This window comes from Paecilomyces variotii (genome assembly GCF_004022145.1).
Source record: "Paecilomyces variotii strain CBS 101075 chromosome Unknown C8Q69scaffold_7, whole genome shotgun sequence".
Classification (NCBI taxonomy): Eukaryota; Fungi; Ascomycota; class Eurotiomycetes; order Eurotiales; family Thermoascaceae; genus Paecilomyces; species Paecilomyces variotii.
Window position 1 is genome coordinate 849,143 of NW_021167146.1, and position 10,329 is coordinate 859,471.

The 10,329-nt window shown below is 48.7% G+C and overlaps 3 protein-coding genes across 3 annotated transcripts; 1 reads left to right on the forward strand and 2 right to left on the reverse strand.

The window, feature by feature from the left end:
• Positions 1-3,541: 3,541 nt before the first annotated feature.
• On the reverse strand, positions 3,542-5,172 carry C8Q69DRAFT_470672 (hypothetical protein). The gene is made up of 3 exons (XM_028630855.1): positions 4,905-5,172; positions 3,818-4,841; positions 3,542-3,724 (listed from the first exon to the last, which is right to left on the reverse strand). Exons 1-2 carry the CDS (start codon positions 5,065-5,067, stop codon positions 3,916-3,918), a joined length of 1,089 nt encoding a protein of 362 aa, XP_028484215.1. The 5' UTR covers positions 5,068-5,172; the 3' UTR covers positions 3,542-3,724; positions 3,818-3,915.
• Positions 5,173-6,037: 865 nt separating this feature from the next.
• C8Q69DRAFT_470675 (hypothetical protein) lies at positions 6,038-8,659 on the forward strand. The gene is made up of 2 exons (XM_028630856.1): positions 6,038-6,419; positions 6,484-8,659. The coding sequence occupies exons 1-2, from the start codon at positions 6,098-6,100 to the stop codon at positions 8,451-8,453; spliced, it is 2,292 nt and encodes a 763-aa protein (XP_028484216.1). The 5' UTR covers positions 6,038-6,097; the 3' UTR covers positions 8,454-8,659.
• Position 8,660: 1 nt separating this feature from the next.
• Positions 8,661-10,218, reverse strand: C8Q69DRAFT_470678 (putative proteasome component Pup1). Its single transcript, XM_028630857.1, has 3 exons — positions 9,862-10,218; positions 9,740-9,787; positions 8,661-9,644 (listed from the first exon to the last, which is right to left on the reverse strand). The coding sequence occupies exons 1-3, from the start codon at positions 9,985-9,987 to the stop codon at positions 8,985-8,987; spliced, it is 834 nt and encodes a 277-aa protein (XP_028484217.1). The 5' UTR covers positions 9,988-10,218; the 3' UTR covers positions 8,661-8,984.
• Between the last annotated feature and the right edge of the window lie 111 nt (positions 10,219-10,329).

The window sequence follows — 10,329 nt, forward strand, 5'->3', positions numbered from 1 at the left end:
CCGCGAGCCTCCTTGTCTATGTTCTAGGGAGTCCATCACCAATCGTTCCCTGAGCGCTTAACTCGCTTACCATAACCTTCATGTTTAGGACGGGAAGGTAGCACTGGATCGTGTGGAGCCCTCTTTCGGACCTTCGGGACATGCCACTTCGGAAAGGACCCTGGGATTATGGATAAAGGATTCGTGACGATCGATTCGCCCGACGTCGCGGATATATTTGTCAGTAGTAGAGTTTTGCGGAGTGCGGTACCGAGCCACTGGATCAGCCCCAGTTGTGAACCATGGTACTGGACTCACGGAATTTGTCATTCTACAGTACATACCCGCTGCATCAAAAAAAAGAATTCAAATCATCAGCTTGGGACAGACGATATTGTCTATTTCGATTCCCCTTCGATAACAACTACCATACAGTACAACCCCTGTCATAGCCCCGCCCGGGCAACACCCTTCCCTCCGAAGACTCTCCAGACATTATTGGGGCGGCTAAACGTCGGAGAAACGTGCTAATCATATTGACGGCTGGATCCCGACAATCTGCTGAACTACAGCAGAGTACAGAGTGCTCCGCATATGATTAACCACAACGCCCAGAAGAGGCCAGTCTCAGTGAGCTAGCTAGTCGGACCAAGTCCCCACGACTCTAGATAATTACGGGCTAGGCCAATCCACAGTATCGGGTCTTCAAGACAAACTGAACTTCAGACCAGGGTCACGGATTTTTCCCGGCACACCCGCCGTGCTGGGACCTGGTCGTTTTTTCGTTGCCTTCACCAAAAAAAAGGAGATAGCTATGGATCAAAAGAAGCACAAGGCAACCTAAACACTGAAAAATCAGGAATATGCAATCTGCATTGCGCAAATCCCACAGCAGTAATACGTCATGCGACGTCCAAGGGCCCTTTCTTGTCTTGTCCTGGTTGCCCGTAATTTTAAGCTATCATCTAGCGGACCAGCCAGAAGGGATGGACACACAAGATTACAGGGATCTTCCACGATAACACATGCAGCAGCCACTCCTACTACTGCCAGCGCACGCTCGTGGGAAGAGCGAACCGATGCGCGATTCTGCGAACGCCTCTTCGACTTGACTCTAGTCCGAATTCACTCCCAGACCGCTCCCGGATTGTCGGGTCCCGCTGCGGATCCCCCAAAACTGAGGGCTTTTGTGAAATTTAGTTAAGTAGGGATAGAGAAGGAGATCCACCCTTTTCTCTCTGTTCTCTGCCTCTGCCATCATCCTCAGACACGTCCGTAGCTGATATTTCTCGTAACTTTGAGACTCCCGGAGAAATAGCAGAAGAAGAAAAGAAAAAGAACAACGAACTACTTTCTTAGTAAGGTATGAGTAACTCACGTAACTAACCAGGTTGCCCTTACCAGGTTACACTCCTGAGGCTAGTTAAAAGGGGAATAGCAAAACGCCCCATAAGAAACCAGAGCCACGACGTTGGGACTGGGATGTCCAAGCGTCGCTCCACGGCCAAAAAAGAAGCAACCCCGTCTTTTTTTCTTCGAATCCCAGCGAGGCGGTAACCCGCAGCAAGCGGCGCGGGTAACAGAAAAAGCAAAGAAGAAAAAAAGGAAAAAAGAGGAGAGAGATTGACCTATCTAGTCTCGACTCTCGATGCTAGACAGCGCCGTCCCGTTGGGATCGGCCTCAGCCTATGTAACGGTAAAGTGGTTCGTTACTCGGAGTTATTAATATTATATAACATAACATAACATAACCAAGTAATAATAATAATAATAACAATAAGTCCGTACTATTATTACAACTGACCATCCCTGAAAAAAATAAGATGAGAGAAAAGGGCATCATCCCAGCATAGATCCTACCTTAGCGCGAAAACTAAGGGTTTGGGTGAATGCTACTATCTACTCTACTGAGAAACATTGAACAGGGATATCCCGGCCATGGCGCTTTTTTTTTTTTCAACAATCATCACTTTTCCGTCAATGAGACTCGCTTGTTCTCTTTTCGTTGCCTTTTTTTTGTGTGTGTGTGTGTGTGTGTCTCATGCTACATGGTAGAAACTCCAGAATCCAGATAACATGCTACTACTACTATCATATCCACCTCCTCTCCCTCATTTGAAACCAGACCAAAAACCCACCATATCCGAAAACAGGCATTAACCAAACAAGATCGCTCTTACAAAAAGGAAAGAGGAAACGAGATACGCGAAGAAAAAAAAAATTTTTTTTTTTTTCCCTCTCTGGCTGGCTCAGATCAAGAACTGAACCGTGGTCATTCATTCTACTTGATATTTTCTCAATCCCCCAACAACCCTTTCTGTAAATGTACACGTAGTTTTGAAACAAAACGCATATTCTCTCGCCCTTCCCCGGAATCCCGGACGCTTCCCCCCCTGACCATCCATCCTACCGGTAAATGGTATGGGGGGTTTCAAATCCCGAAAGATCTTCTTTCTATCTTGTATGTGCTGTACGGAGTAAGAAGAATGTGATTGATTCCTTGTAATAAACAGTGGGATTGGTAATGTCGGTCTGTAAAGGAGTTATGTTATCATTATGTTATGATGTAGTATTATTGTTGTACATACATACTTTACGGAATTATGGGATGATGATCTTAGCAGGCTTACTTTAGAGAGAGAGAAGCAGAGACACAGGGACAGCATTCTGCCACGAGAGCCACATTCAATAGATGACGAGGTGGAGTGTCTTTTTTCTTTTTCTTTTTTACTATACGCTTCTCTTCATGTACAGTAACTTACAATTGACGATCAATTGGAAATTTTAGTTAGCGAGTTTGAGAAGTAGTAATGGATGGGAAGGGTTAGGATTTAGTTCACCACCTGTTCTACCTGCGGACTAAGTTAACTACTCCAGAATAGAGGATAATAACTAAGAACAACTCACCTAGTTAACAGCAGCAGTAGTAGTAATAATAATCATAATAGACTATAATACGCTATATTATACCTCCGCAGAAAGAGAAACCCTTGAACTCTAAATCCACGGGTGGACTAGTAATTAGCAACTCAGCAGACCCTAGAATTATTAGACAGGCCCGTAGTACGTATTAGTAGTAGTAGCCTTCTCTAGTAGTACGTTCTGATCCCGTCGTTGCTCTAAGTACCCTATCTACGGCTTGTGGTTCCCGCGTCAGTTCGAGAATCGCCAGACTCCCAACGGGGCCACGTCGTTAGGGGTGCTAACTACTGCTGATTACTTGGGTACTCTGCAGTGAGTTCCTTCTCGAATATAACAGGCTACAGTTTATCTAGAGTACTGCCAGAACGTTCCGTGTCATATCCTCACGCCTGCCAAGAGGGACGGGGACTGAATGATCAGACGCCCAAGAGTTCTTCTCGTTCGGACAGAGTAAGTATGGGGGTAAGTATAGTTCGACTACGGTCGTAGTGTCGGGCCTTGCGCCATTTTCGACCAGGGCCCTCTGCATTGCTGAAGGTAGATTGGATGGAGTCGAGAAGCACAGAACGGATTGTGAGTTGGCAAGAGGAATAAGCCTACTAAGACCCACCACGTCTGGAGAGAAAAGGCAGATACGTAATGAGTATTCGCTTTATGATTAACCATTTCATTTTTTCTGTTCTCCCGAGTAATTAACGTATTATTGACTCTGATCTTGCACTTGAGCTGAACACGGCCGAGCGGTCCCGCAGGTTGTCTCTTGCCGGTGGTAACCAGCTTAGGGTATGCCTGTTGAGACTGTCAATATGAGTGCACACGACTTGTAGTTGATCCATTTCCTCTCATCCTTTTCCTTTGCTTACAGAGATCCAAGGCGGCCGAATGACGACTAACCTAGCCATGTGAGCCTTTGCAGGATTTTGCGTCCCAGATGTTGTCCGTGTCTCCGACGTCCTTTTCGATGGCAAACACCTATCCTGCAGCCATAGTCCTCGGGTTCAGACTCACGTCACTCTATAGCTTCCGTCCGCGTACATTGAAAATAGGATAGTCTGGATGGCTCTCGTCTCGGTGCATCCCGGGCAGTCTCTCGCACCAACTCTTCAGAGCCTCAGGAACAACCATGACTACTTCAAACATCGCGCCTCTGGGGACGAACTGAACAACGGCAAATAACAAAGATGCGATGACCCATCCTCCGACTCCAGGCGATCGTCCTGGAAGGACTGCCAGATCACGAATCTGGAAGTATAAAAACCCCTCCCGCGGTCGAAACAATGGATATCGTGACCCCTTCTCGATGCGACCCATGGCGACAGATCGATAATCCCCTAGCTCAACAACTGTGCAAGCAAAAAAGACACTATCTTGGTTGCTACCCATAAACCCATCCAGAAGACTCCTTCGGTTGAAGTCTACTGGGTGAACATACTGGCGGACCTCCATATATGAAGATGGGCTGAAAGGGACATTCTGGACTGCAACGTATCTCGAGGGAAGCAGCGAAGTCAGCTGGCTGGCCAGGTCGTGCACCGTGATTGATGTCCCCTCTAGCTCCGCCGCACAGTAGATTGAGCCTGGAGGTTGAAGCTTCCACAAAGCCCGGTGAAAACCAGCGATCATGTTCCTGTTGGCAACATATCGCTGAATCTGGAGTTGCGGTAATCGGTGTCCCGTCCTGGACGACCCATAGGGGGATAGAGGAAGGTTGGGAATCTGCTCGGGACGCCACTGATAGACTTGGTGAGGTTGCCCGTGAATTGGAGGACTCAATGGCCAAGTGAGGATTGGAAATCCGTCCGGAAGGGCAAAAACCGGACGATTGGGGTGAGCGCCAACATGGGAAATGACTGGATTCATACCACGGGAATCTTGTGCTGCAGGAACAGTCGTCCTGTTTCCCTCTGAGATGAGTGCATGGTGTCTGCCGTCTACACCAGGTTGGTCTCCTGCAGGTTCTTGTACGTGATGTTGGAAAGCTGATACATTTTCATCATTTCTAGTTCCTCCCTCAGGTTGTCGCGAACTATGAAAGGCCTGCTGTATTCCACCGCCCGGATATCCAGCAAGGAGGTTATATTGTCTAGCATACTCCTCGGGAAGCGCTGCATTGTCGAAGTCAAATACATCCTCCATCGAAACGTCAAGGTTCTCCTGTTCTGCCATACTGTTCGAATACTCTCCACGTAGAAAATAATAATGGGTATTTGGTGGTCGTGATATGTCATATATATCCCGATGGTATCCTGTTCTCCAATATGAATAGCAATGAATGTGATAGTTACAACAGTTGTAACGAGTATCGATCTCTCATGTTCACACAATCAAGCTCGGATGATATGAAGTATTGCCACGGCAGGAGCGGCCTTATACCGTTGGGTGCTGCATACCATCAGCTCGACAACGCTCTTTCCTCGCAAGAATGGGTTTCTCTCCATGGGTCTGTTGAGATATAGTGTTCCGCTTGCTACTAGAAGAGTCGGAGATGAGTGAACATCGGAGCAGGATAGGCTCGATAGGTCGCACCGGGTTCAGCGAAGCCTTCATTAACCAGATTAGAGCTATATCGGTTTGACATTCTGTCTGATAATAAATCCTCAGAGCTAGCAGTATGCTCTCATCGACGAAACGAAGTAAGCACTTGAGATGAATTTGACACAAAGCATGACCAACCATTTGATTCTACACTTCCTCTTCGTTTTCATGGATGACAACATGGCCAATTCGAATTTCCACGGATTATTGCGATTTCAGTTCAATTCGTTCATATTGAACTACATAATCAACGGCAAGATCAGCATCCAATCTAGGGACCTCGAAATTTCGCAATGTAGAAAATGCTGCCTAGCATAGAGGAAACGCCACAAATATACAATATACAGACGGACATGTAGGTGACCTGCGAACACATATCAGCAACACGCGCTCTGTGTTCCTCATATAATTGAAAATAAGCACAAGGATATCATAACATTGCTGAGTCAAAACACAATTCTAGTCTATATGGTGTCTTGTTTATACGAAGGACACCGTCCAATAGTTGTGCTCGTAACTGGATGGTCGTAAGATGGTTAGTCAGCACACCAGCCTTGGCGCTCTTGCGGGCTGCGAATCGAACCTCGCTCGCCAAAGCTGTACATAGCTTCAGACGACACTCGACAAGGGTCAATTGCGCGCTTCTTGTCGCTGATGCCGAATGTCTCTCAGCAGACATGCTTGCCGGCATGCCCTGCAGCCACCTACCTCTGCGCTCATCGACCATGTGTGGATCAGTGATGACCTACTCGCATCGACCTTCAAGCGGTTCGTAAACTGCCAGAAACGCCATGAAAGCAAGGTGCCGGGTCCATTAGAGGCGCGGAGGCGTCTTGCGAAGCGGAGGAATACGGCATTGGCTAGTGTGGGCAATTATGGGTTGCCAGACATGGGCAGTCTGTTTGGGAGGAATGGGACGGGGCATATGAAGTGGAAGTCGAATGATTCCAACTTTGCCCTTTCTTCACAATTTGACTCACTCGGTAAAATACCCGTTATATATATATATATACTATACGAGGCATGGAAAATTGACTTCTTTCAAAGGTTCATCATACTCTTATGCTCCGAGTCCCCCTGCGCCGCCCATGCCTTCTTTTCTAGCCGAGGGAAGTGACGATTTAGATGATGCTGAAATACCTTTTTCGTGGTCGAAGCACTCCAGTCAGCTGAGCACGACTGCTCGAGATGAACTGCTGGAGGAGGAGCTGAAAAAACATTGGAGGGTGGATGATATACGGAAGATAATCTGCGATTTCGACCTTGATATCAAACACGACCCAGCCTACAGCCAGATGATTTTTGGCAATATGCTATCTCACACGCTGCGCCGCGAGGAATCAGTGGTGGAGCTGATAGCCTTCTTGGATGACCCGACGCTCAACGTGCGTAACGCGGGAAATTATCTATCGTTGGTGGAGCATCTGGTCGCATACGAGGCGAGCGCATCCAACAGGGATGAATTCCTTTGTGCCATTAATCGAGCGCTCGAGCTCGGCTTAATCCCAACTGAAGAGATTGGCCTAATCATCGAAGGGCTGCCAGAGATAAAGGTTGGAACTGGGACACTGCGATCCGAGGATCCGAACGGACTCGTGCGCTGTTATCGGAGTCTGTGGGATGCGCTACGGAGTTGTAACGTGCTGCGGGTCGAAGACCTGGAACAGGAAATATTCCAGTCGTGGCTGGATGAGCTTGCTCAGACGGAGTTGCACAAGGAGGTGTTACTGCTAGCAAGGGATATTATAGTGTCTACACATCCTTCACCCACCCAGGACTGTAGCTGGGTGCCATGCTTTATTTCACAGTGGCTAAGCCTTCCGACGGACTCAGTCCAAGACGAGTCCGGCTTCGACCAGAGGAAGTACAACAATGACTATGTTCAGAGTTTGCTCGCGTGCTTCTCGCCCCATCTGGCTTCAAACTACATTATCGAGGTGACAGAACACCTCGCGTTGACCTTGGAAGAGAAAATGCATAGAGACGTGGTGTTCAAAGCTTGGAGAAATTTCCTGAAAAATGTCAGCAATCTTGAAGTTCTCCTGTCATCTCGAGCGTGGCTGTCCCTGAAATCAGCAAAAAGCAAGACAAGGCGGACCGAGGATTCCAATAGTCCCCATCCTAGCCTTCAAACCCACCAAGAGATTCTCATTCGCCTGTGGATCTTAAAATCCCTTGGTCGCTCTGTCTCTCGATATCACTCTTGGGAACTTCCCCAGTCTGTCGTGACGGTAGTCTCGGAACTTCTTGTCCGTTTCACCAGGATTACGAGGGATTGGGAGGAGAGAGACGTCCTAGTGAACCTCGTGAAGGGTCTTCAAGAATTGAACATTCCATCTAACAATGTTATCATGATGGCTATTGCCGTCAAAACAAAAAAGCAACCCAAGGATCTGGCACGGATGGCGTTGAAGCAACTGGAGGCGTCAGATCAGACTATCACGGACCTGTTCGCAAACAGACTGAGCTATTTGGCTACCCGCCGCTACTTCGGTTCAAGCTTCGAAAAGACGGTCCGCAAGATCGATATCACTAGTACTTCCTTCATCGAGCAAAGCAAGAGTTTCGTAAAGAGTGGCGGCGTCAATGACTATCTAATCGTGCTTCGAATCTTGCGCTCCCATACTCCGCTGAAGATTGCGCTCTCGCGAGCATGGGGCCCGCCACCAGACCTGGATTCGGCTGGCACTGCACTCGCATTAGCCCGAGATCCTGAACATCCTGATCCGCATGCATGCCTGGAACTAATCCATCTCCTCGCCATCACTTTCGCAACTGCCAAGAACTTGACTCCTCGCCAGGCCTACCGAGTGGTGCATTGGCTATACCTTTTCCTGAGGAAACATCAAGCTCCTATCAAACCGCCGCTCGTCCGTGCAATGTACCATTGCGGAATCACTCGGTACCAACAAGCAGGCATGCATGTCTCTACTCTGCGGTACAAGTTCATTATGGATCTTGTGGGCGAGGCCGAAGACCCCGAGGTGGTTATGGCATTGAGGAATGTACCCGCATAGACTGTCGACAGCCTTGTGCCTATTGCTTCTTGCGCACAGATGTTTCTGCGCAATAGCTCTGCTCCTGGAACATCGTTTCCGTGATAAGGCTTTTATATAGAGATTAGACTATGTATATATAGTAGATACCCGGTACTTTAGAAAAGAAAAGAAAAAAAAAGAAATATATGACTTCGATCCCGCGATCGATCAATCTTTTACAGCAGACTGCGTTCCTTATCCCTACGTAGCGTTCTTCTGTGATTTTTTTTTATCTAATGGGCCTGGTATATCTAAGGTATGGACGTCTTGAACATCGGCATTGATTAAGAGTCATCGATAGTGATACATAAAATTCGAAGCCGTCTTTCCTTCCAGTGCCGCTCCGTGTCCGGGAATGCTGTCAAAGGAAAACACGTTTTCTTAACTTTCACTTTATCGGGCGGGCATGTAGTACAAAGAGGAATTCAATAAGGCAAGGGAGAGATCGAAATGCATTGGGTATGATTCCATCTCCAAGATTATCATTTAACAGTTCGTTGGTAATACAGGCTATGTATCGATCTCCATCTTCTCAGCAACGGCTTGTTGGTCGTCGCTGGAGAGCTCCTCCACCGTGACATATCGTCGGATATCCTCTTTCGTGATGATCTTCTCGTTGAGATAGGCCGTGGTTCCCTTGGGGAAGCGGTAGCTGCGCTCCTTCTGGCCACGCTCGTTCGGCTTGAGGTAGTTCCGCAGCAGCTTCGTGGGCTTGTCCTTGTCGATAACACACACGTCCACATTGCTACCGGAGCCGAGATCGTTGAAGATACCCGCCTTGATGGCCTCCGCACACAAAGCCACAGCCTCGTCGCGGTTCAGATTGGGCTTCCACGTGGATTCGAAGACGGACATCGCAGCAAGAGAACCCGAACCCATAGTCACATATGGTAGCTTGTCCGTCGAACCGTGAGCGTGGACTGTGTAGAGACCGACACCGGTAGGGTCAACGCCCGCGATGACAAGGTAGGCGCCAATGTGACCTTGGTATCGGAAGAGGTGTTGCTTCAGCATGGTCATGCAGGTCACAACGCGTGGTCGTCGACCCGTCGAGAGGGAGTGCAGCTCCAGGTTGGAGCTGATGAGAGCGGTCGTGAATTCTGTGTCTGCAGCTGTACCGGCACCGGCACACCAGATCTGGGGAGTAATGTAGTGGAGTTTCTCGCAGTTCTAGACGTGTGAACAGCTTGGTTAGCGGGCTCTATATCTGTCGGAATGGAGAAGGATGGCAATGATTCCGTGGTCGTCAAACGCATGTTTCGTACCTTATCCGCGACTATAGGACCACTGGTGGCTCTGGTATCTGCTGCGATCTAGGATTACCGTCAGTCTTGAGGTCCATATCAGGCACGCATCGCAGCCGCGCCGCATAATGGAATCGACATACCACAACGCCATTGTCGTATATGCACCCCACGATCGTGGTACCGGTGCTGGTGGCCTTGGGTAGGGGCACTCCCTTGGCGTGCAGCGCCGCGTTGCGGTTGTAGTTGGAGAAGTCGAAACCTGGCATGGCGACAGCGATGCCTCAGCGCCAGGCAGAGCGACGACAGTAAAAACGTAGGATTTGGAAGACGAGAAAGCGGATGATACCAAGGGAGAGAAGGGAGGAGTCGCGGTTGGCAAGCAGAGGAGACGGTGGGGGATCTTGACTTGGGAGGAACAGCTGGAGCTGGAGCTGGACGACGTTCGCCTGCGAGTGACGAAGCTCCGGCAGCCTTGTCGGTGCCTTGTTGGTGCCTTGTTGGTGCCTTGTTTATGCCTTATTGACAGGGCATACATTCAACGCCCGATTAGCAAGGCACAAAGGCAACAAGGCAGACACCCAGGAATTCAGGCACCCACACCTCTTGCG

Excerpts from the sequence above, each read along its gene's own strand:
- C8Q69DRAFT_470672 (XM_028630855.1), bottom strand. The coding sequence starts at position 5,067 with ATGGCAGAACAGGAGAACCTTGACGTTTCGATGGAGGATGTATTTGAC. Across the intron at positions 4,842-4,904 it reads GCGACAACCTGAGGGAGGAA|CTGGTGTAGACGGCAGACAC; the intron begins CTAGAAATGATG and ends CAGGAGACCAAC.
- C8Q69DRAFT_470675 (XM_028630856.1), top strand. The coding sequence starts at position 6,098 with ATGTCTCTCAGCAGACATGCTTGCCGGCATGCCCTGCAGCCACCTACC. Across the intron at positions 6,420-6,483 it reads TTCACAATTTGACTCACTCG|GTTCATCATACTCTTATGCT; the intron begins GTAAAATACCCG and ends CTTCTTTCAAAG.
- C8Q69DRAFT_470678 (XM_028630857.1), bottom strand. The coding sequence starts at position 9,987 with ATGCCAGGTTTCGACTTCTCCAACTACAACCGCAACGCGGCGCTGCAC. Across the intron at positions 9,788-9,861 it reads TATACGACAATGGCGTTGTG|ATCGCAGCAGATACCAGAGC; the intron begins GTATGTCGATTC and ends CGGTAATCCTAG. Across the intron at positions 9,645-9,739 it reads GTCCTATAGTCGCGGATAAG|AACTGCGAGAAACTCCACTA; the intron begins GTACGAAACATG and ends TCACACGTCTAG.